The sequence below is a fragment of the Peromyscus californicus genome, unplaced genomic scaffold (assembly GCF_007827085.1).
Source record: "Peromyscus californicus insignis strain IS unplaced genomic scaffold, ASM782708v3 Scaffold_13__1_contigs__length_99412109, whole genome shotgun sequence".
Classification (NCBI taxonomy): domain Eukaryota; kingdom Metazoa; phylum Chordata; class Mammalia; order Rodentia; family Cricetidae; genus Peromyscus; species Peromyscus californicus.
The window spans coordinates 80,070,545-80,096,046 of NW_026294424.1; the positions used below are offsets into that span (position 1 = coordinate 80,070,545).

Consider the following 25,502-nt stretch of genomic DNA (forward strand, 5'->3'; position numbering starts at 1 on the left):
CTAACATTCAGGTAAGGGTTGAGATTAAAATATAGAACAGGACAAACAGATGGTACATGACTATTAATAAAAAACAATAGTAGTAAAAAACTGGGAACAAAGCTAATGTCAATCAAATTAGAAATGAGGAAGTATGGACTTTTTGTTATAAAATGGACTTAACATTACATAAAAGAAACTTGGCTGCCTCCTATCACATGACAGTACGTTAAAACCTTATAAACATCAAGGCCAGTCACGAAGTGCCACCATTTTACACCAGCTATACAAAAAGCTCAGAATAAGGAAACAAAGGTGTTTCATGACTTTGGAATCACAGCCTGTGTGTCCCAACAAGCCAGTTACACACTATATATATGCCAATCAAAGAAGCTATATCAATTGTGAAATACAGAAAAAAAAACTGATTTATTCATCATGATCACTTCAGAAAGAGAGGCAGAGAGAGCCAGTCACCCTTACCCAACTCCATCTTTGGGATTCTGATAAGACATATGCACAGCTAAGCAGTTCAGCCATGATGTGGTCCCTTGCCCAACACTTTCTTAGCTTCTAGGCTCTTCAGAAATGTTATTCCCCCACCCCCCCAGCTTGTAAATGGCCCTGGAGGACAGATTCCTCCAGAGCACATCCAAGGCATCAGACAATTCTTCTCCCAGCAGGTCACCAGGAAAGTTCTAATTCTTAGTGTCCATTCTTTCAATAGTCTGATAGTCAAGGGGGGAGGCAGAAGTGTCTCATTAGAATATATTCACTCCTGCCATGATGACTACCTGATTGGGTACAGCTGAAACCAATGGAAAGGCTAAAAGAACGGGACTTCTATCCAGGATAAAATCAGCTCTAAATTTAATTGCAGTGTTTATAATTATAAGGATCTACTCTGGACCTCTGAGTCATATATCTAAAATAATTAAATAGTATGGTAAATGATTGATGTTGCCAACCTCACATGAAAAAACACTAAACTATAAAATAAAAAAAAATATGACTCAATAGCTATGTCTTTACTCCAGTTTCTTATCAAGGAAGCTATATTAGAAGGAGAGAGAGAGAGAGATCTCATTTTCTACTGTTCTTCAAGTACATTATACATTCAAGTCCACTGAGAATCAGAAATCATTTCACATGTTCATATCTGCTCCCCCTCCCCCATTTTGCATTTGATATCCAGAGGCTGTGACTATCCCATGTAACTGAAGTTTCCTCTGGTCCTGCCCAGCCCCACAGAACCCACAGCCACTTTAAAAATAATTACTTCAGTTATAATCCCATGTGTATTTGCTTTGGTAGGTACAAGTTATACTTTAACTAATTGATTATTACTCTGTCTATATCTGCAAGAGTTGAGCAATCACCATTTGAAAGGCAGCTTTGAATTTAATCAAGATGTCTGTGAAAATGACAGCAGCTCTGCTCCTACTACAGCTGAGTGGCTTCTTTGGATCTGGGAGTGGTGGGAAGGTGCTGGTGTGGCCAATGGAATACAGCCATTGGCTCAACTTAAAGGTAATGCTAGAAGAACTTGTGAAGAAGAGCCATGAAGTGACTGTTCTGAGACCTTCATCTTCCCTTTCTTATGAGGTTGACAACACATCTACTATTGAGTTTGAAACATACCCTTCATCATATTCCACGGCTGATGTAGAGGAACTTTTCATGGAGTCAATCAGGAAACAAATTTATGAGATGCCAAAGAAATCATTTTGGAGATACTTTTTAATGTTGCAAGGAGTGGTTTGGAAGTATTCAGATTATTTTGAAAGTCTCTGCAAAGATGTAGTTTTTAACAAGGAACTCATGACAAAACTACACAATTCAAGTTTTGATGTTATTGTAGCAGATCCTTTCATACCCTGCAGTGACCTGCTGGCTGAGATTCTCAAAATACCACTTGTGTACAGTCTCCGCTTCTTTCCTGGGTCCACATATGAAAAGTACAGTGGAGGACTCCCACTGCCTCCTTCCTATGTGCCTCCTGCTATGTCAGAATTGAGTGATCAAATGACATTCATGGAGAGGGTGCAAAATGTAATCTATGTGCTTTATTTTGACTTTTGGTTTCAAACATTTAATGAGAAGAGATGGAATCAGCTTTACAGTGAAGTATTAGGTAAGTGCCTGTTCAATTGGGATTGTTGCATTCTAAATTTGCTGTGTCATTGAAGGTGAATTTGAAACAACAGTGTTGACAGCAGAAGGATTTATCTCTCCTAAGTAAAATGGTAAAATGTCTGTGAAATTCTCTGTCATATTCAAAGCATTGTGGAAAACCTTATGTCCCAATGTCAAATGCAAAGCCTTGGCTATAACATGACCAGGAATCTTCAGGAAGGCATACACCACAAAACAAAGCTTTGATAATTTCTCTAACAAATAACATCCATGGGGCATTTTACCTCATGTTTAAAACAGTAGGTTTACCTGGGTTGTGGCATGATCATCATCGTCATTATATTGATGCCATTACTATCATTATCATGAGTAACATGCATACTTCTATTACGGGTGTAGACCTTGTGCTCTGTGTTGCGCATGTAGAAATCAGCTTAAACCTTGATGAGTTTTTACCTCCAACTTTACTTGGATTTTCAGGATGAATTCAGGTGTTCATGTTTGTCTGAGGACTGAACTCAAGTCATGCTTGCATGGTAAACACTTCAACCATCTAATGCATTTCACTAGCCCCTAAAACAGTAGCTTTAAACAAATTCAATGTCTTCATGATTTACACATATAGGCTGAGCACTAATATACATTTCTAGATACGTATCTACATAGTATTGAGAAGTTTTCCATTTATATAAATTAGTTTTCTCATTTATAGTTTGAAATATTTTCTTATTTTCCCTACTAAATTTCTGCACAACTGTGAATACAATGTTTATGTACCAAGCTCAGAAAATGTGTGAAATCAGAATTTTGGAGAACCTATATTTATTTATTAGGAGGGTTGAAATTGTGTTTAGAATGTTTAACACTGAAGTGTATGAATAATGATTACTAGTTACAGTATTTTAAAATATACCTAATGACCATACATTGCTCTTCTCTTATTTTAAGACTTGCTATCCTTATTATCTGCAAACAAATTTACACATACTTAATTATTACAGTCAATCAAGAATCAAGAGCAGCATGAGGACAAGGAACTCAGGCATAATTGAAAATTCTCTTTGAAGTCAGCCAGGGCAATATAGTAAGACCCTGTCTCCTGAAACAAAATTCCCACAAATGTTTACATTGGGCAGCACACACCTGTAATCCCAGCAGTTGAGACCTGGAGGACAAGGATCTGGAGTTCAAGGTCAGTTTTGGCTACATAGTGACATAGGGACCACCCTGGGGTCCATCAAAATATCTCAAAAAAAATAAAACAACACAAAATTCTCAGTTCCCTCAGAGGAGCACACATCAGGAGCACACAGCAGCTAAACAGGGCAAACTAGATGGGGAGTTCCAAGAAAAGCGTTTCCCTGAGCATGACCAATGGGATTCATAGATAATGGCATTGATTATTCTTCACTTCAATGGCATATTTAGATATTTGGTAATCATGAATTTCCAAGGTGTGTTCCAGATGTGGTATCTTCTCCCAAGTTGCTTGCACAGTGACTTTATATATATATATATATCAAAGCATAAGAAATATATATTATATATTATATATAATATATATATTAGTATAAGAAACTCATATTGCAAACTTACATCAGACATTATACATAGAGATATAGATAGATAGATAGATAGATGATAGATAGATAGATGATAGATAGATAGATAGATAGATACAGATATATAGATACATACAAATATGCTTTATAACCCAGCTCCCCCAAAGAAGGAGAAAAACAAAAGAAAATAAAACAAATAGCTATTTAAAACTGTGGTATAGAACTAAACAGAGAATTCTCAAAAAAGATGAAACACAAATGCCCGAGAAACAATTAAAGACGCATTCAATAGCCTTAGTCATTGGCGAAAGGGAAATTAAAACTACTTTGAGATTTCATCTAAAACCAGTTAGAATGGCCAAGATTAACAAAAATTATAGCTTGCACTGGCAAGGATGTGAAGAAAGGGGAATACCCATCCATTGCTAGTCAGAATGCAAACTTGTACAGGAACTATGGGACTCAGTGTGTGGGTCCCTCAGGAAGATGGAAAGCGATATACCTCAAGATTCAAATATATCTCTCTTAGATATATACACAAAGGATTCTATATCCTATTAAGGAAACACTGGCTCATCCATGATGTTGCTACTCTATTCATAATAGCCAGAAACTGGAAACAGCCTAGACGTTCATCAATAGATGAGTGGATAATGAAAATGTGGTGCGTTTACATAATAGAATATTATGCAACCTCTAAAAAGAAAAACTAAATTATGAAATTCATAGGTAAATAGATGGAGCTAGAAAATCATGTTGAGAGAGGTAACCCAGATTTTAAAAAAAGACAATTATTATATTGTTAGCTTTTAAGCCTGCAATAGACATGCTGCAATGTGTAAAATCACTGAAGTTTGGTACAGAGTAAGGGACTGTGGGATGAGAAGATCTCCCAAAGAAGGAGAAATACAATATATAGTTATGGAGAGACAGTGGGAAGAATGACACAGGATTGAATGATGAAGAGGATCGGAAGTGGAACATAAGAGATATAATATAGGCGGTTACTACAAATCCAAGGGCCATTTGGTTGTATGGAAACCTTCTACTATAGAAGCCTTTTTAAATATATAGAGATATGAAAGAAATATAAGTAGAATTACAAAATAATTAGGGAGACTAGACATCTCCCAGCACAAAGAGAAACTCCTGGTGTTACAAATGGATTACATCTAAATGAGCTATTGGCCAACGGAAGCCCCATGGAAACCCTCAAACAACTCTGACTATTGCCAAGGCTATTGATTGCTCCCCATGAACTGATGGTAAGGACCTATTGCTGAAGACCACACTTATTTAACTCATGGAAAAATGGAGAAGTTGAGCTAGCACCTACCCAGAGTTCCCTCTACTGTCCAGTGTTCATGGTACTGAAAGGTACTCTGCAACCTATCAGAGGAGAAATACAACCACCAACTCAGCTATCAACTCTTAAATCTACAGAGGTGACCTGCCTGCATGATACACCAGAGCAACAGTGGCAGAAATGTGGTGGGAGCAACCAACTACTCTGATTGGAGTGACAGTCCACTCCATGAGATAAGAGAACCTGGAACTAGATAGGCCATGGGCCTAGGGAAAGTCCTCATACTACAATTCTGCTAAAGGAACATAGGAATATAATGACATTTTGCTATATTCATAGATCAGTGTCTTGCTCAACCATCATCAGGGAAGCTTTCTCTTTATAGTACATGGGAACTAATACAGAGACCCATAACTGGGATAATGTGTAGAGAATGAGAGACTTTGGAACACTCATTCCTGAGTGTGATAAGATTGTAAGACACCAATGAATTTATGCCTCCCAGATACAACAGGAAAGTTATACCTATGAACTTACAGAGACTGTGGCACCAAGCACCGGGCAGGCACAGGTTCAAGCCATATAGGATCTCAGTGTGGAGAGAGGGAAGAGTATGAGCTCCCGTCCCTAATCACGAAGCTAACTCCAACTGATTCAAACTGCTCTCAAAGAAAAAATTACTGTTCTCCATTAGAATGTCTCTGGATATACAAACCACAATTAAGGGTAGGCTCCATGCTCAGTAGTAGATGGCCAACACTAAACAAATTCAATGATGTTTTTGTAGAGAATTTTTGTTTTTTTGTTTTTGTTTTTGTCTCATATTGCTTTATTGGGGCTCTCTTTATCATACTGGTTTTTTGCTAGTGTGTATGGCTGCTTTTGTATTTTCATGTGGTGTGTGTGTGTGTGTGTGTGTGTGTGTGTGTGTGTGTGTGTGTGTGTGTGTCACACACACTTCTTTTGCCTTATCTTTGTTTTTTTCATTTTTCATTTTGGTTTGTTTGTTTGCCTGTTTGTATTCTAAAGAGAGAAAAAGGCATGGAGTTGGATGAGTTGAAAGGTTGGGAGGAGATGGGGAAGAGGAAACTATGATCAGAATACATTGTATGAAAACAATTATTTTCAATAAATAACATCAACATTTATAGGGGACAAATGTGAGGGACCAACAAAGAAACCATCAGTTCAGGAATGAATAAATAAGTGTGGTCGTTTATTACAAAATGGGGTTTGATGACTACACAGAACTAATTTGCATGCTTGCTATAACATGAAGAGTCCTCAAAAACTTCAGAAATATTGAAGCCATATGCAAAAAACCACCCATATTATAATACAACTTGATATGCTCAAAATAAGGAAACCATAACATACAGAAGTAGAAAAGAAGTTGGAAAAGACTGAATCAAGTGACAAGGGTAAAAAGACTGTGGTTATATCTGGGATAATAAACATCTCCAAACTTTATTACAGTGGTTGGTTCACAATTAAGAGATTATGTTATGAACTTCAGGAGTATAGATCTAATATTCATGGGTGATATGATACATGATTGCCATGTCATACACATTCATATGGGGAAAAAGTCACTGAACTGTAATAGAAAAAACTCTGCCTCAGCAATGTTGCCTTTATTTCAGGCCATATATATATAATTTTTACTATTCTAAAACTATTTTAAAATTTCTAGCATACTACTTCACACTATGTGAGCCCCTATGAACCCTGCTTAGTTGATTCTGTGGACCATGTTCTTGTGGTGTCCTCTACTCCTCGCTCCTACAATCCTTTCTCTCCCTCTCCTGTGGGATTCCCTGGCTCCACCTAGTGTCTCTGCATTTGCTCTCATCAGTTGCTAGATGATGCCCTGTCTGATGACACTTAGGCTAGGCACTGATCTATAAATATAACAGAATATCATTAAGAATAATTTTGTTGAGTTTTTTTCTTGCCACTCATGTTTAGTTCTATCCTGGGTCTCTAGGCTGCCCTGACTCTAGTTCCTGGTCATCCAGGCAGTGTCAGGTGTGGGATCTCTCTCATGACCCTGTATGTGTCTGAGCTAGGCCCTCTACATATACCTTACGGTTGTGTAGCTTGGTATTCTTGTGGGACTTCCAACAGTGGGAATGGGAGGTATCTCTAACTCTTTTGCTTATTCTTGGGACCTTTTTCCTACTATTGGGTTGCCTAGTTGAGCCTTAATATGAGGGTTTGTGCCTTTTCTTGTAACTTACTAGGTCATGATCAGTGGATATCCCTGAGAGGCCTCCTTTTTCTTTCAAAGGAAAATAGAGGAGGAGTGTATCTGGGGGAGAGGAGAGGTTAGGGGGAGGACTAAGAGGAGTGGAGGAAGGGGAAACTGCTGTTGGGATGTAATATATGGGAGAATAAAAGAAAAAATATCTAACATACCAAAGATAAATTACCCATTTAAAGTCACTAAGAATCAGGAGTCATTTCACATGTTCACATCTGCCTCCTGGAATTGCACATGGCATCCAGAAGCTGTGACTATCCCATGTATATTGACTTTGGTGGGTATAAGTTATACTTTAACTGGTTGATTATTACTCTGTCTATATCTGCAAGAACTGAGTGAATGCCATTTGAAAGGCAGCTCTGAACTTAACCAAGATGTCTGTGAAAATGACAGCAGCCCTGCTCCTGCTCCAGCTCAGTGGCTTCTTTGGATCTGGGAGTGGTGGGAAGGTGCTGGTGTGGCCAGTGGAATACAGCCATTGGCTCAACTTAAAGACAATCCTAGATGAGCTTGTTAAGAAGGGACATGAAGTGACTGTTCTGATACCCTCAGCTTCCCTTTCTTATGAGGTTGACGACACATCTGCTATTGAGTTTGAGATGTACCCTTCATCCTTTCCCATGGCTAGTATAGAAGAACATGTCCTGGAATCAATCAGTAGATACATTTATGAGATGCTAAAGCAATCATTTTGGAGATACTTTTTAATGTTGCAAGAATTGCTTTGGAAGCATTCAGAATATCGTGAGAGTATCTACAAAGATGTAGTTTTTAACAAGGAACTCATGACAAAACTACACAATTCAAGCTTTGATGTTATGGTAGCAGATCCTTCCTGTCCCTGTGGTGACCTACTGGCTGAGATTCTCAAAATACCACTTGTGTATAGTCTCTGCTTCTTTCCTGGATCTACATATGAAAAGTACAGTGAAGGACTCCCACTGCCTCCTTCCTACATACCTACTGCTCCATCAGAATTAAGTGATAGAATGACTTTTATAGAGAGGGTACAAAATGTAATCTATGTGCTTTGTTTTGACTTTTGGCTCCAAACATTTAACAAGAAGAGATGGATTCAACTTTACAGTTAAGTATTAGGGAAGTTCCCCATTCAATTGGGTTTGTTGCTCTCTCAATTTCTCTTTCAATTTGCTGGGTCATTGAAGGCGAACTTGAAACAACAGGATTGACAGCAGAAAGATTTACCTCTCCTAAGTAATATGGTGAAAAGTCTGTGAAATTATCTGCCAAATTGAAAGTATTGTAGAAAAGCCTATATCCCAGTGTCAAATTGGAAAGCCTTGTCTATAACTTGTACAAGATACTTCAGAATGGCACATACTCACCAAACCATGCTTTGTGGGTTTCTCTAAGCAAGTATATAGCTATTTTATCTCAGCTTTTAAAACAGTTCTACCTCAGTGGTATTTATCATCATCATAATCATCATCATTGTTGTCATTATTATTTATTTGTGCACTGACTGTGAGGTTGTATGTCAAGACACACATGTGAAGGAAGTTCAGCAGATAATTTGTAGAGTCTATTCTCTCATTCTACTTTTACACATATTCTAAGGGTTATAGGAAGCTTTTTCATTGGTTGCCATCTCACAAGTAAAGACACGTAAACATTAATTATGGAAGGTTTTCCTTTAGCTTAGGCTTCTCTCAATTAGCTCTTATAACTTAAATCAACCCATTTATATTAATCTATGTCCTGCCTTGTGGTGTTACCTCTCTTCCATCTTGCACCTCCTGTTCCCTCTCCATGTCTGGCTGGCAACTCCACATTTTTTCTTCCCAGAGTTCTCTCTATGCCCCAAATTCCCACCTATACCTCCTGCCAATCTATTGGGCATTCAATTTTTTATTACATCAATCACAGCAATACATTTTCATACAGTGTACAAATATCCCACAAGAAAGGACGGAAGTATGTCTGCCACCTTGCACAGCAAATGCTTTAATCCATTGGGCCACCTGGCTGACCCCTAAAGTGATTGTTTTAAACTCATCCAATGTCTTCCTGAGTGACAGGCATGTAGATTGAGGATTAACACACATTTCTACCACAGTTATCTACACAGTGTGGAGAACTTATCACTTCTAAGGTAATTAGTTATTTTATTTAAAATTTGAAATTATTTCTGACTTTACAAAATGAATTTCTTCACAGTTGTGACATACACCATCTCTGTCTCGGACACAGCAAATTTATGAATGCAGGATTTTAGAAAATCCATGTTCAGTCACTGGGTGTTTAAAATTCTTCTCTTTTAAACCGTTAATGGTTCCAGCAAATGGCTCACCAGGTAGAGGCCCATGCTGTCAAGAACCTGAAGACCTTAGACCCATTCACTGGACATAAGGAGTGAAAGGACAAAAGGCTTTCCTCCAAATGTCCTCTGAACACACACACACACACACACACACACACACACAAATGCAAATAAGTAAATATTTTTCAAAAGCCCTACAATGTTCACATGTGGACATGGAAATTATTAGTTACAGAGTTTTAAATGATGTCTTTTTTAAATGAAAAATTGTAGGGAATAGACATCTCTTTCCATATTGTAAGGCTTGTTATCACTTAACATTTGCGAACATACTTATATATACACTCCGTCATAATTTAAGAGCAGTACCAGGACAAGGAACTCATGCATAATAGAACTTAATAGATCAGCCAGGAAGATATTATGAGAGCCTGTCTCAAAATGAAGTGCTGAAGCAGAATCCACAAATGTTTACACTGGGTGTGGCAGCACACACCGCTAATCCCAGCAGTGGAGATTTGGAGGAAGAGGATCTGGAGTTCAAGGTCAACTTTGTTACATAGGGACCATCCTGGGCTCCATCAGACTATCTCATAACAGCAAAAAATTCTCAGTTTCCCTTAGAGGAGCACACATCAGGAGCACACAGCAGCTAAACAGGGCAAACTGGATGGAGAGTTCCAAGAAAAGTGTTTCCCTCAGCACAACAGGCAGGATTTATAGATAATGGAATTTGATTATACTTCAATGACATGTCTAGATATTTGGTAATAATGAATTTCCAAGTTGTTATGTATGTGTTGTCTTCTCCCAAGTTGCACACACACACACATACACACACACACACACACACACACACACACACACACACACACACACACACACTATATCCCAGCCACACACTTGTAAACGACTCTGGCTGGCTACATTATCGGAAGTGCTTTCAGAAGACTTCCTGGCATATTCATCTTCACCTGACACTTATGTCATGGGTTATACCTTCCCTGTTCTTATTCCTTTTCAGGAAGACCCACAACACTCACTGAGATGATGGGGAAGGCAGATATATGGCTCATTCGAACCTACTGGGATTTGGAATTTCCTCACCCTCTCTTACCAAATTTTGATTATGTTGGCGGACTCCACTGCAGACCTGCCAAGTCTCTGCCTAAGGTAAATATATTCCTGTCTGCTTGCTTCTCTTTACTTTACATATTTGGCAGGAATGATTCTATTTTATTCCTTCAGAATGTTTGTGTCAAACTCAGAGTGTCATAGGAATTTAGATGAAGAAACTGGCCAGTAGAAACGAGTGTATCTATCCCATCACAAGAGTCTGAATTTATTTTATGGAGCCCTGTGGGACTTCTGAGGACAGGAACAGTTAGAGTCCTACTCAATATGAGAAAATCTCAGTGATTCACGCAGAACATACAGATAAGTGACAGGGACACCCCACAGGAAAGTACCGAGCAGACAGAGAAATGAAGTGTGCACAGGCTCACCCACAAACACCAGCAATTCTGTTTTGAAGACAAACTGTGAACAAGTAACAAAACTATGGAAATGTTACAGTGAGGAAAGGCCAAGTTGCCTGGCAGTAAAAGTAAAGAGCAGAGATGGAGCACAGGTAGGGAAACAGTTCTGCTTAGTGAGGAAAACTCAGCTCTCTCTGGTCACTAAAGCCTGCCCTTAGTTAATGACTGCAAATTGCTGCAGGCCGCAGGAATATATCATAAGAACTCAGCTGGTTATGGCAAAGTCACTATCTGGAGGAATCAGGGAATTCCTCCAGAGGAAGCCAAATCCCAAGGAGTTTTTGGTGTTACTTGGCTTGTTATATATCAGCTGTCTTCTGTTATGAAAATCATGTGTGCCTTCATAGTTTTCCCAATTGATTTTTCCCTAAGAAGGGCTAACAATGTGGACTGATCACTCTCTAGACATACACATTCCAGGCATTTGGAGAACAGCCTCAGGAAAGGCTTTCCCTGGAATCAGATATCTCCCCTAGCCACTTTCAAGGACTAAAGGAGACACCACCCAGGTGGTCGCCCAATTTCCGAGGACTAACAGTGATAATAACCCACAGAAAAGTCTCCTGACTTAAGGTAAATTCCACAAGGAGACACCACTCAGGGGGGCGCCCAACTTCCTAGGACTAACAATGATAGCAGCCCACAGGCAAGTCTCCTGATTTAAGGTAAATTCCACAAAGAGACACCACCTAGGTGAGGTGGACATTAAGTAAATAGCTTCACATAATTTAGCTCGGACCCTCCCTTTATATACCGGGACTTCCAGAGCACAGGGGAGAAGAGAAAAGAGAATGGAAGAACTAGATGGGTAAGAACTTGAGAGGAACAAACTGAGGGAAGATTCATAAGTTCTGTGCAGGTCAGCACTGTTTACAAGCGACTCTGTCTTTACATTAAGGATGGTAATGTTAGCAGGAGAGGTGGGAGGGAGGTAGACTGAGGACCTACAGGGTGTGCTGAGGCTGTGGTTCAGTAGTGGAGAGCTGGCCCCACATGCCCAGTGCACCAAAAAGGAAAAGGAAGTAGGGGGGATTCTAATCATGGTAATTGAGAACAATAGAGGGTGGATTGAAGTTTTGTTATGCCCAGATCGCGTTCCCAAAGAGGCCACCAAAGACTTTAGGTACAGAATGCAAAAGCAAGGTTTATTTCTGTTTACAAGCCGCGGGCAGGGAAGCTCGATCCAAAGTACTCACTCTTAGTAGCAGTGAGGCCAGGAGGAGCTTGCTTTTTCTTTGTGTGGCTAGCTTTTTAAAGGCAAAATCCACAAGCCCTTCAGGGGGTTTGGGGGGGTTTTGCACTGGTGCAACTCAGATTGGTTTATTTTTATCTCTATTCTCTTTTAATTGGATGAGGGTATGTAACCTTTGAATTTACTGGTTGGTGGTTACAATTTATCACTTTGGGGACAGTCCAGCACAAGTCCCAGGCTTTGTCCTTGAGCCACCATGGGGGCTGGCTGGCCAAGCATGTACTGCACATAACTCTAAGTTGGTGAGGGGCCCCAGACAGTAAACATCTGGCTGAACTTTGAGCAGTCAGAGGACATCAGAAAGGGAGCTACTGCAAGGACTATGTCTTTTGTTCATGGCCCTCCCAGAAACTGCTTGCTCAAGTCTCAGGAAACTGAAATTGAGGCCTGATCTCTGAGAGAAGACCGAGCAGCCTGTTATGGCATCTGCTTGGTCCTTTCAGTTTGAGACACAAGTTTTCTGTCTTAATAACTTTGGATTCTTTTTGTCATTTGTGATGAGAATTGTTGTTCCTCTACAGCACCTAATTCATATCAGATTCTCAAATATTTCTGTGCATCTCAAAGAACATATATTTGATAAAGTACATCAATAATGCAAATATGCACATTAAATTTTAGTGTGTATTTAAGAATAGCTAAAAAGGCTGGAGAGATGGCTCAGGGGCTAAGAGCACTGGCTGCTCTCCCAGAGGTCCTGAGGTTAATTCCCAGCAAACACATGGTGGCTCACAAGCATCTGTAATTAGATCTGGTGCCCTTTTCTGGCCTGCAGGGATACATGCAGGCAGAACACTGTATACATAATAAACAAATAAATCTTTAAAAAATGTATATATATTCTAATATATATATATATATATATATATATATATATATATATATATATTAGGTTTGTAACACGTACTACTCATAAAAGAGGCCATGAAAAAGCAAGTAAGGGAATATACATTGTTATGTTGGACTATATGAGTAGTTTTTATGGTAGTATTATATTATCTAAACAAAGAAACAGTAAAATAGTGTAACAAATAAAAAATATTTAAAAAAAGATTAGCTAAAAGATAATGTTTGGAGCATTCTTAAACTAGAAAACTAAAAATTATAAATTGGGTGAATATACTATTTGCTATGATTTGAAAAGCCTTCATATAAAAAAGAGAACAAATTTCATGAGCTCACTAAATATGTGTATGCTCATATGAAATAGTTTAATCTAAATATTGTTAAACCCACTAAATGAGTATAAATACCATTATCTGCTGTGGGATGTCCTGTAAATATATGTTACTATGATTGATAAATAAAATGCTGATTGGCCAGTAGCCAGGCAGGAAGTATAGGATAGGTAGGACAAAGAGAGAGGAGAATGCTGGGTGGAAGAAGGCTGAGGCAGAAAGAGATGCTGCCAGCTGCCACGAGGAGAAGCATGATGTGAGATACTGGTAAGCCACAAGCCACATGGCAAGGTATAGATTCATAGAAATGGGCTGAGTTTAAGTGTAAGAGCTAGACAGTGGTAGGCCTGAGCTAATGGCCAAGCAGTTTAATTAATATGAGCTTCTGAGTGATTATTTGAGTCTGAGTGGCTGCCAGCCCAGGCGGGACTGGAGATAACTCCAGCTACAATTATCTAAATACTTTGGTCAAATTATGCAAGCTTTATTTTCTGCCAGTCAGAGCTATCTCCCCAAAGCAAAGTTTGAGAAAATGGCGGCAAACATAGGGGGATATTATAGCTTCCAAAACTGTAAGACTGGGGGGGTTTTCAATGGTTGCAGAATTACCAAAGGAATTTTGGTTATGCAGCAATGTAGTTGAATATTTCAAGATTTCTTGGCAGAACTTCCTATCAGGGTAGAGTTCAGGGTAAGTTCAACAAGTAAGTCAGCCTCCAGAGGGTGGGGAACATATTAGACTCCACAAACAGGTTAAAGCATGATCAAACTTGAATTTTGCAGCAAGTAGAAACAAATTTATTCTGACTTAACAACAAAATGGCTTCTGATATTATGAAGGAATCAGGCTGGTCCATCAGTGTACCATACATAAGGGATTATGCTCACCCTGACCCCACATCTTGACAAAAAAGCAAAACTCTAGGTATGGGATACTGTCCCTGGTGGTATTGTTCAGAGGTATCGCACAGATTCCTAAAGCAATGCAGGGTGTTTCTAAGGCTTCTGGTTGACCCCTAAAGCTACATGATAAGACTATTGCTGAAGACAGGACATATTTTGGTCATAAGACTTGGAAATATCCAAGTGAAACTAAGTAGGAAACTTCCTCCTTGCTGGCTAGTTAGCACTCTTAGTATTGGAAGGTGCTATGAAAAAAATGTCCTCAGCAGTCATCCCAGATGGTAACCCAGTGAACTACAATTGTGACTAGCATGGCAAGATCAGTCAATGAGGACAACAGCAGCATGAATGTTATGGGAATAACTAACTGCTCTGAGCTTAGATTTAAAGCCTGCTTCATAGAAGAAAAGACATGGCTGGCACCATAAATTTGGACATGACCTTATTTAGGGGGAGCTCACAGACCCCAGTGATGAACATACTCTATTATTTTGCAAAATGGAGATAGCATCAGATACCTTCTTAATTAATATCTCCTTACTATAAACTAGTTCAGTTCTCTGACCTCATCTAAGAAGCTTCTTGGGTAATCAGCAGTGGATAATGCAGAAACAGACTACTGCTCAAAGTACAGAGCCTAAGTGACTGTGGAGTACTCAGCCACAAATTTGACATCTATATCAATATCTCTCTCCAAGGGCCAGGAGCCACGGAGTAATAGGAGGTAGACATACTGTAAGGGCTGTGGGATGAGTAAGAACAGAGGAAACAGTGTCTTCTGGACGTAACAGGACCACTGCATTAGCAAACTCCCAGAACCTGTAGCTATCTGCATAAGAACTGCACGAGACCAAGCTAACAAGCATGCTTGCATGGAGTAGGAAGGGTCTCATGAGCTCATACAACTTACTGAGGAGCTTCGACAGTTGATGGCTTCTAAAGGAATGGAGTAGATTTTCTTTAAGCATGTAATTCCTGAAAGGTCAGCCATGCTCCGGTGAATGGCCCCAACGTTCAGAAGTAAGTGGCCAGAACAAATTGAAATCAATGGGTTATTAAAGGTTTCGAGAAAAGGATTAAAAAATGGAGTACCAGGCAGAGCAGTGGTGGCACACTTCTTTTTTTTTTTAAATTTTTTATACCAACCACAGATCCCCCTCTCCTCTCTCCTCCCGCCCCCCAGTCTTCCTCCTCAACTCCAACCCCATTGCTACCTCCTCCAAAGCAAGGCCTCTTTTCCAGAGTCAGTAGAGTCTGGAACCTTTAATTGAGGCAGGTCCAAGCCCCTCTCCCTGAACCAAGGTTGTGTAAGGTATCCCACCATAGGCACTGGACTCCAAAAAGCCCGCACATGCACCAGGGACAGATCCTGATCCCACTGCCAGGGAGCCCCTTAAGCAGGTCAAGATACACAACTGTCTTGTCTATGCAGAGGGCCTAGTCTAGTCCCACGCAGGCTCCATAGCTATTGGTCCACAGTTCATGAGTTCCCACTAGTTTGGTTTTGTTGTCTCTGTGTTTCCCCATCATGATTTTGATACCCTTTGCTCATAGAATCCTTCTCTCTCTTCAACTGGACTCCTAGAGCTCGGCCTGATGCTTGGCTGTGGATCTCTGCATCTGCTTCAATCAGTTACTGGATGAAAGGCTCTATGATGACAGTTAGGGTATTCACCAATCTGACTACCAGAGTAGGCCAGTTTAGGCACCCTCTCCACTATTTTTGTAGTCTAAGATGGGGTCATCCTTCCTTGTGGATTCCTGGGAACTTCCCTAGCACCCTGTTTCTCCCTATCCCTATGATATCTCCTCTATCATGATATCTCTTTCCTTGCTCTCCCACTCTGTCCCTGTTCCAGCTCAACCATTGCATTCCCTTATGATCTCATCTCCCATACCCCACCTTCCATTGCCCCTCCACCCCCATTTACTCATGGAGATCTCATCTATTTCCCCTTCCAAGGGTAATCCATGTGTCCCTCTTAGGGTTCTCCTTGTTAGCTAGCTTCTCTGGAGCTGTGGGTTGTAAGTCTGGTTATCCTTTGCTTTACTTCTAGTACCCACTTATGAGTGAGTATATACCATGTGTGTCCTTCTGAGTGTGGGTTACCTCACTCAGGATGATATTTTCTAGTTCCATCCATTTGCCTGCAAATTTCATGATGTCATTTTTTTTTTTACTGCCAAGTAGTACTTCATTGTGTATATAGGTGGCACACTTCTTTAATCCCAGCACTCAGAGCCAGAGCCAGGAGGATCTCTGTGAGTTCGAGGCCAGCCTAGTCTACAGAGCAAGTTCCAGGACAGGCTCCAAAGCTACACAGAGAAACCTTGTCTCAAACCGCCCCCCCACCCCCACCCCCCAAAATGGAGTATCATTATAAGGTCATTTCTCTGCTAAAATAAGGGATTCATTAACTAAATGTCAGGAAATAAATAAAGGAGGTTTGAGAGAGCTAATAGGTGAAAGAGCAGGTAGTATGAGAAAAGATAATAATGTCTCTTATGGAGATTGTTAACTTATGTCAAAAACATTAATAAGGCTTAATTGTGCTGTCTTCTTCTGTAATAACATTTTCCACACTACCTTTCTCTCAGCTTTCTTGACATATAGAAAAGAGAGTGAGATGTTGCAAAAGGTGAATTCTTGGGAGTTCTTAGCAGTGTGTTGTGAATGAGGGCATACTTAGAAATCATTTAAAATTGCATCTTTCCACAGGAATTTAAAATGTGCTTTTTGTATGTCTGCATTAAGATAGAAAATGGAAGTAGGAATGTAACAATCTGTCACATGAACTTGGGGTCCCAGAGCCACACACTTAAGGATTTAAAATTTTATAATGCAGTAATGCATTTGGTTCTAAAAATATGAGTTTGATTGAGTTGTGATTGATGACCATAGGTGTTAACGTTAGAGAAGAAGGCATTGAATTCTATCATAGCATCTTTCAATAAGTTGTACTCCGTGGAAGGAGAGAGAAGGAATATACCATTAAAATCTGTTTCATGGGGCCAGAGAGATGGCTTAGAATTTAAGAGCACTTGCTGCTCTTCTAGAGGACCCAGGTTTGGTTCCCAGCACCCACGTGGTACTTTACAATCACCTATAACTCTAGTACCACAGAATCTGACTCCCCTTTTCTGGCCTCAGGGAGCACTTGCACACATAGAACACATACATATGTGCAGGCAAAACACTCAAAAGAAAATCTTTTAGAAAAGAATTTGTTTTACTATAAACTGTTGGGAAATTATGCATAAAAATAATTAAGATGTATTTATGATTAAGACTCATAGCAGTTATTCATGAAGGAAGCACTGAATGTTACTTACATGTATAAAAAGCTGGTTTTATTTTTATATGCATGCTGTATGCCTACAAAAATGTTACATTTTTATTGAAAATTCGTACAATATATTCTATAATTATTTTTCATAGAATACTTAACTACTCATAGCCACAACACAAATTTACATATAAAATGAAGAGAAAATGAAAAAAATAGGGAGAAACAATGTTGTTCTATAGGAGTAAAAATGTCTATATTATAGGACTTTAATTTTCTAAATGTATATCACATAATCAGCATGTGTAATATATATATATATATATATATATATATATATATATATATATATATAGTAATTTTACGTATGTGTTTGCTGGGGTAAAACCCAAGGTTGCAATAATGGAACACATGTAACATGAAAATAGACTGTGATTCCTGCAGTAGAAGATGGAATGGGGAATGGAAGCCCAGGGGCATGGGACAGCAAAACAAAAGCAAATTATATTCCCAAATGTCACAATGAAGCCTACTGCTCTATGTACTGATTCAAAAAGATGGGGGACTGAAGAAACAGCTCACTGAACCAGAGCAATTGCTGTTCTTGTAGAGGACCCAGGTTCTATTCCCAGCTTCTCAATATCAAGTAAAAAGTTTTTCCCTTTAGAAGTCGGGAAATGACCCCCCTCTAGAGTCAGTCAGCAAGATTTCCAACCAAGATGGTGCCTCAACTCAACAGACTGTAACTAAAACTAGATTCTAGAAGCCAGGGAATTTAAGCCAGCCTATTAGAATTGGGGAACTGAGGAAACTGTCCTCCATTTCTTCTGAATTCAAATTCAACTTATAAAGGATAGTAAGGTATTAATAGACAAAATATGCCCCATGCAACATCAACAAATGTTTTTTGATCAGGAATTTGACTCAACAACTGACAGCTAATCAGCCTATTTTGACTACTGACTATGGTTTCAAAGATGTGCATATATGGTGAGGTATGGCCATGTCAGGACAACAGTGATGTGTTTTGGCTCTCTCTGTGGTAGAACATCAAAATTGTTGCGGGAAGAAAGTTATTCAGGATATTTATATCCCCTAGATGGCATATGCAGGAGTTGAAAAATACATGAAGGATGATTAGGACCAATTTCAGCATTTGGATCAAATTAATTCAAAAGATCTGTTAAAGACTGTTTTCTCAGCTGGGCAGTAGTGGCACACAGCTTTAAGGCAGAGAAATGAAGATCTCTGTGAGTTCAAGGCCAGGCTGGTCTACAGAGCAAGTTCTAGGACAGCCAAGGCTATATACAGAGAAAACTTGTCTCAAAAAAACAAAAAGAAAAAAAAAACTATTTTAAAAATGTTTTCTTTCATTCAAGCATGCAAAGGAGAACACACAAATACTTAATGCAAGAGCAGTTCCAGAAGCCAAGTCCTATACAAAGTGAATTAGGAGAAGACAAATGGAGTTATGTCAAAGAAAAACTTATTGTCAAAAGTCACAATGGCTGTATGTGCTGTCTTGGTCAATCAGTCACACAATTAGAAACACACTCATGTACACATACACATACATACATACACACATACATACATACATATATACATTTACACAAGGAAGCACAGTAACATAAATTGACAACATAGTAAATATTTTTCCAACAAACTGAGTGCCTCTTAAAATACACATATACTTTAGAAAAGAGAATGGACATTGTTAACAAAATTAGAAAAAGATTCATGGTCCATGAATTCCACTCTTGGGTCTGTATGCAAAAGAATGGATGGAAGGATGATCACAGCTGCACTGTTCCTGACAGGAAGATGTGTGGTAGTTGAAGAAGAATGGCCCCATAGGGTCATATATTTGAATGCTTGGTGTAAAGTCGAGGAACTGTTTATAAAGGATTAGGAGGTGTGGCCTTGCTGGTGTGTCACTGGAGACAGGCTTTGAGGTTTCAAAAGCCCAAGCCATGCCTGGTGTCTTTCCCTCTGACTACAGTTTATGGATCAGGTTGAGCTCTCAGATACTCTGCTGGTACCATGCTTGCCTGCCTACCACAGTGCTCCCCACCACAATTTTCATAGACTAAACCTCTACAACTGTGACAAAGCTCCCAGGTGGCCTTAATCGTGATGTCTCCTCACAGCATTAGAACAGTAACTAATAAAGGGAGAAACAGTCTAGGTATCACTAGAAGTATAAGTAAACAATATGTAGTACATAAATACAAAGAAATATCACTAAATCTTTAAAACTGAGAGTATAGAGATACATGGTATGACCTTTAATGACTGTACACAAAGTAAACTCAGCCACAGAAAAAGACAGAAATAAGAAGAAAATCTTATGTATACTACCCAGAAAGTCAAAATTATAGAAACAGAAAACAGATGTATGGTAACCAAGGGACTAGAGAAGGAGAAAGATAATGTTGGATTTAATTTCTACAAATCTTGCCTTTCAAGATGAAAATGTTCCAGAACTGTTTATATGAATGTGAATATGTGTAACACACAGAACTGTAACCTTACAGTTGGCTACAACTGTCCATCCATGTGCATAGATTTAAGCACCCGCTACTCTATCATTTCTATTGCTGCTCAGTTTCTTCCTGTGGATGTTGGTGTCAGTTTTTATGCAGGTTATTTGGTGTTGATGCTGTTAGTGATGAGCTGATATTCCATTAACAGGAAATAGAAGACTTTGTCCAGTCTTCTGGAGAACAAGGTATTGTGGTGTTTTCCCTGGGATCCATGGTGGGTACCCTAACAGAAGAAAGGGCCAATGTGATTGCAGCAGGCCTTGCCCAGATTCCACAGAAGGTGAGACACAGTGCCTCAGTGTTGCATCCTGTTCAGGTGTGATTGCAGAAACCTCTTTTGTGTGAAACTGAAGTTGTCCTGATAACTCTAGCTCATCTCTGAAGTCACCTGTGACACAGAAATAGAGGGGACAGATGCCAAATAGTAGGTGATGTTTTTGATTAATAACTTTGTTATTAACATTATGTTCAGAAAAAAAAAACAAAACAAGAGTTTGTGAACTTAGTGTCAAGAAGGTATTATAGGCACAACAATGTGCCTTCTTACTTCCTCCATTCACTTGGAGGACTCTGCGCACACTACCTTAAAACCATAAAGCATTTAAATTATAACCAGTAAGTGCACTGGCCCAGTAACAATAAGGAAGCAATGAAAATTTGCAATTGTGGGACTGCAGAAGTGCCTCATCCTTGAAGAGCATGTGTTGCTCACCCAGAGGACCTGAACTTACTTCTGAGACCCCACATTTGTCATCTCACAACTGCCTGTAACTGTTTCACCATGGGATCCAATGCCCTCATCCATCCTGTCATGACACTCATACACACTTTCCATCCATATGTATACACATACTGTCTTAGTTAGGGTTTCTATTGTGGTGAAGAGACACCATGACCACGGCAATTCTTTTTTTTTCCCCCCCCTTGATTTTTCGAGACAGGGTTTCTCTGTGTAGCTTTGCGCCTTTCCTGGAGGCAATTCTTATAAAGGAAAACATTTAACTGGGGCTGGCTTACCATTTCAGAGGTTTAGTCTATTATCATCATGGCCAATGGCATGCAGGTAGACATGGTGCTGGAAAAGGGGCAGAGTTCTTACATCTTTATTCACAGGCAGCAGAAGGAGACTGTGTGCCACCCTGGGCATCGGTTGAGCATATGAGACCTCAAAGCCTGCCCCCACAGTGGCACATTTCCTCCAACAAGGTCACACTTCTTCCAACAAGACCACTGCTCCAAATAGTGCCACTCCCTATAGGCTAAGCATTGAAACACATGAGTCCACAGGGGCCATACCTATTCAAACTACCACACATACATACTCACACATGCAGACACACTAGCTTACACATAAATAAAAATAAATCTTTACTTTTAAAATGGAATTTGTGCTATTCTGGCTTATTTGCTTATCTGTTATATTATTTTATTTTATTTTATTATTTAGATGCCAGTTTGCTTTCTAAGGAGAGAGAAAGAATGGGTATGGATTTGGATGGATGAGGAGAGGCTGGGGAGGGAAAATATAATCAGAAGATACTGCATGAAAAAAATCTCTTTTCAATAAAATGAAAATAGAAAAAGAAGAAAATGTAAATTTAAAAAGAATGAGGTTTGGTTTGTCTGGAGGTGGTGGCACATGCCTTTAATCCCAGAACTCAGGAGGCAGAGCCAGGAGGATCTCTGTAAATTCAAGGCCAGCCTGTTCTACGGAGTGAGATCCAGGACAGGCACCAAAACTACACAGAGAAACCCTTTCTCAATAAATAAATAAATAAATAAATAAATAAATAAATAAATAAATAAATAAATAAATAAATAATGAGATTTGTATAATGGCATAATATCCCTTTGTAGCCTTGGCCAAATGTGACCACCTACATACTAAAATGGGCTTATGCAGGGTACTGTTTTCCTTGCTACACAAAACAATAGGTAAAATAGGATTTACAAACCCCAGGTCCACCTGGGGGATTGAGGATGTTAATGCTGAAATAGGAGGCAACTCAGACACTTGCTCTTGAAATGACCATGTGCTTAGACAGTGCCATGCGACAAGGATATAATCCAATAAAATACCTTTGATAAAAGTGATGATACATGAACTAACTCAAATATCATTGACAAATATTTATATTGAATTTGGAAAGTAAAAACTGCTATAAATATATATTAGAAAAAATCAAGTTATGTATTAGTAACATTGGTAGATTAACTGTAATTTCAATCATATATTTCTTTTTATTTTTTAAATTTGCATTGGTGTTTGGCCTGCATGTATGTTTGTGTGAGGATGTTGGATCCCCTGGAACTGGAGGTACAGACAAACAGTTGTGAGCTGCCATGTAGGTGCTGGGAATTGAACCTGGGTCCTGTGGAAGAGCAGCCAGTGCTCTTAAACATTGAGCCATCTCTCCAGCCCTGACACATTTCTTAATCCTGCTTGACATTGCTGGACCTGCTTTTGCCTAAACTGCTGTTGGTTAAATGTTAAGGTGGCATGCTGACACTTAGATAAGCATGAGAATAAATGCAGGAGAATGAAAAGTATTGCATCCTTGCTGTAGTAGTTCTTCATGGTTCCCATCATCTATCCTCACCTCCTGGTTCCTCAAGACTGGGCATTTATCTCAATTGATTCTTAAGTATCTTGAGAATTCTAACAGGAGTAACTTGCATTTGACCAAAGTAATAAGAGGCTAGCTTCCTCTTAACAGGTTCTTTGGCGATTTGAAGGCAAGAAACCAAACACCTTGGGCTCTAATACTCGGCTATACAAATGGATCCCCCAGAATGACCTTCTTGGTAAGTATTAGGAGACGCCTGAGACATAGAAATGGCTGGTCAACACTAATGCATTTATGACAACTGTGATCTAGTCCTGGGGAAAATGGATACAAAAACTAATGGAATTTCCTGACACTAATATCCAGATGGGATAATCCATTTTTATCTCTCCTTTAATTACCGTTCCAGTACATTTCAGTCACTTCTTTCTCTCCACCTCCTATGTCTATACCTTTACATACACCCTTTCCCCTATTGTAGGTGAATTTCAAATGCCAGTGAGAATGGTATTCTTTCATTAATGACTCTTCAGTTACTAGCTCCCTAAAACTCCATATCATGAGGCAGTCCTGTATTTGGTGAAGTATTGCTTGTCCTAATTCTCATTCCATCAGTACGATCAACCAACCCCCTCCTACACGGAGGCAACCTACCATGAGCAGTGGCTTCACTGTTCCTTTAAGAGAACACACTCTCCTGAACCAGAGCCTGTGCTTACACAAGCTGTTTGCTGCACTTGGGAGGAGCTCTGCCCTTTTGGTCATTGTACAAAATCATTCTGCTTCCACACTGCACCTCCTCTAGGTGGCCTTCACTTAACCTCTGTGGACTTGTGGTGCTCCTTAGTCTAAGATATGGGGGAATTCAGTGTAGTCCTGTGGTTATGATAATGTTAACTAGAGAATATTTACCCTTTCTGTGCCTCTTTTCCTGCCTCTCATTTTCTATCTCAGACTCATGATTAACACTTGCCCTTAATTTCTCCCCTTCCTAGGTCATCCTAAAACCAGAGCTTTTATAACTCATGGTGGCACCAATGGCATCTATGAGGCGATCTACCATAGGATCCCTGTGGTCGGCATTCCTTTGTTTGGAGACCAGTTTGATAATGTTGTTCACATGAAGACCAAAGGAGCAGGTGTTAGACTGGACTTTCTCACAATGTCCAGTGCAGATTTGGTCAATGCTCTGAAGACAGTCACTGATGATTCTTCGTGAGTATAGTGATTTTGTTCAAATTGGTACTGGTCTACGTAGGCTCTCTCCAAGATAACAGTAGAATTCATCTGGTCTTATTCTAAGTTTGAAAACAGCAACAACAATATAAAACTCATTTAAGCACTGTGGAATGAGCTTTCACTGTCAATCAAGACTGTAAATTGGGCTGGAGAGACAGCTCAGTGGTTAAGAGCACTGACTGCTCTTCCGGAGGTCCTGAGTTCAATTCCCAGAAACCATATGGAAGCTCACAACCACCTGTAATGAGATCTGGTGCCCTCTTCTGGCCTGCAAGGATACATGCAGACAGAACACTATGTATAATAAATAAATAAATAAATCTTTTTTTTTTAAAAAAAAAAAGACTGTAAATCGCTATAGACTTACTGCATGAGAGGTTAGTTTAGAATAATTTGATGATGGAAATAGTTTCTAAGCAAGTTATCAATGAGCTGCATCCCAGCCCTCAAGTCATCTGGTGCAAAGTACGTCCCATTCTCACCAGTTCCCAATTTTTAATCATCAATAGTGTTTTTATTGAGATTATACAGAATTTTGACAGCATTTCTTCTCAAGAGCATCAATGTGATCATGCTCAATGTCTATGAATCACCTCACTTACAGTGCTAGAAAAGGATTATGAACATTTGCTCTGCTGAAAAGATTTACTTCCCAAATGATTTCCATTTCAGTTTGGGAAAGAATTTCTCAGAAAATGACAGCTTACAGGCAAACCTTCAAACATGTCCCAATCAAACCACACTGTATCTAGGGCTAATCTAAGGAATGTACTGAGTCTTGTGATGCTTTCCCCGAACCTTCCATAGGCTTGATGCACTTAAGTAAACTACTTGGTTTTCCATGTTGCTATCTTTAGCTATAAGGAGAATGCCATGCGGCTATCAAGAATCCACCATGATCAGCCAGTGAAGCCCCTGGACAGAGCCGTCTTCTGGATTGAGTATGTCATGCGCAACAAAGGAGCCAAGCACCTTCGTGTGGCAGCACATGACCTCACCTTGTTCCAGTACCACTCTCTGGATGTGCTTGGATTCCTGCTGGCCTGTGTGATGACTGTGATGCTCATCATCATGAAGTGTTGCCTCTTTTGTTGCCAGAAGTTTGCTAAATCTGGAAAGAAGAAGAAAAGGGAGTAGCTGAAGTGGGGAGGACAGACACACAGATCTCCCCCAGTGCATCCCAGCAAAGCAGGCTTTCCATCTTATCCCATAGTCACAACTGACCTGGACACTGTCACTCTTATTTCATCATTTTGAAGTAGACGTGAACTGTCAAAAGTTCCTTTTCCTCTCAATTATAAAGTACACATGCAAGAGAAGACCACAATTTTTTAAGTCACAACATCACTTACCTCATATTATATTCCAATCTTGAAAGGTTCCCCACAGACTTCCAATTTGTTTGGTTTATTTTGTTTAATTTATTCATTTATAATTTGTAACCTTGATTCAGTGAAATATT

At 39.4% G+C, this 25,502-nt stretch overlaps 1 protein-coding gene across 3 annotated transcripts; it reads left to right on the forward strand.

The window, feature by feature from the left end:
* Window positions 1-1,386: 1,386 nt before the first annotated feature.
* Window positions 1,387-25,199, forward strand: LOC128108922 (UDP-glucuronosyltransferase 2B31-like). 3 transcript variants are annotated; one of them, XM_052735927.1, is made up of 6 exons: window positions 1,387-2,113; window positions 10,555-10,703; window positions 20,383-20,514; window positions 22,952-23,039; window positions 23,797-24,016; window positions 24,898-25,199. In XM_052735927.1, exons 1-6 carry the CDS (start codon window positions 1,390-1,392, stop codon window positions 25,175-25,177), a joined length of 1,593 nt encoding a protein of 530 aa, XP_052591887.1. In that variant the 5' UTR covers window positions 1,387-1,389; the 3' UTR covers window positions 25,178-25,199. The 3 variants fall into 3 exon arrangements, with proteins under 3 accessions (XP_052591887.1, XP_052591884.1, XP_052591886.1); XM_052735924.1 differs by having other exon boundaries at window positions 1,390-2,117; window positions 10,559-10,703; XM_052735926.1 differs by having other exon boundaries at window positions 1,390-1,861.
* The last annotated feature ends 303 nt before the right edge of the window (window positions 25,200-25,502 follow it).

Bases quoted from the DNA above. Each gene is read 5' to 3' on its own strand.
- LOC128108922 (XM_052735927.1), top strand. From the start codon at position 1,390: ATGTCTGTGAAAATGACAGCAGCTCTGCTCCTACTACAGCTGAGTGGC. The intron at 20,515-22,951 runs GTGAGACACAGT...TCCTCTTAACAG, and splicing joins TTGCCCAGATTCCACAGAAG to GTTCTTTGGCGATTTGAAGG. The intron at 24,017-24,897 runs GTGAGTATAGTG...TGCTATCTTTAG, and splicing joins ACAGTCACTGATGATTCTTC to CTATAAGGAGAATGCCATGC.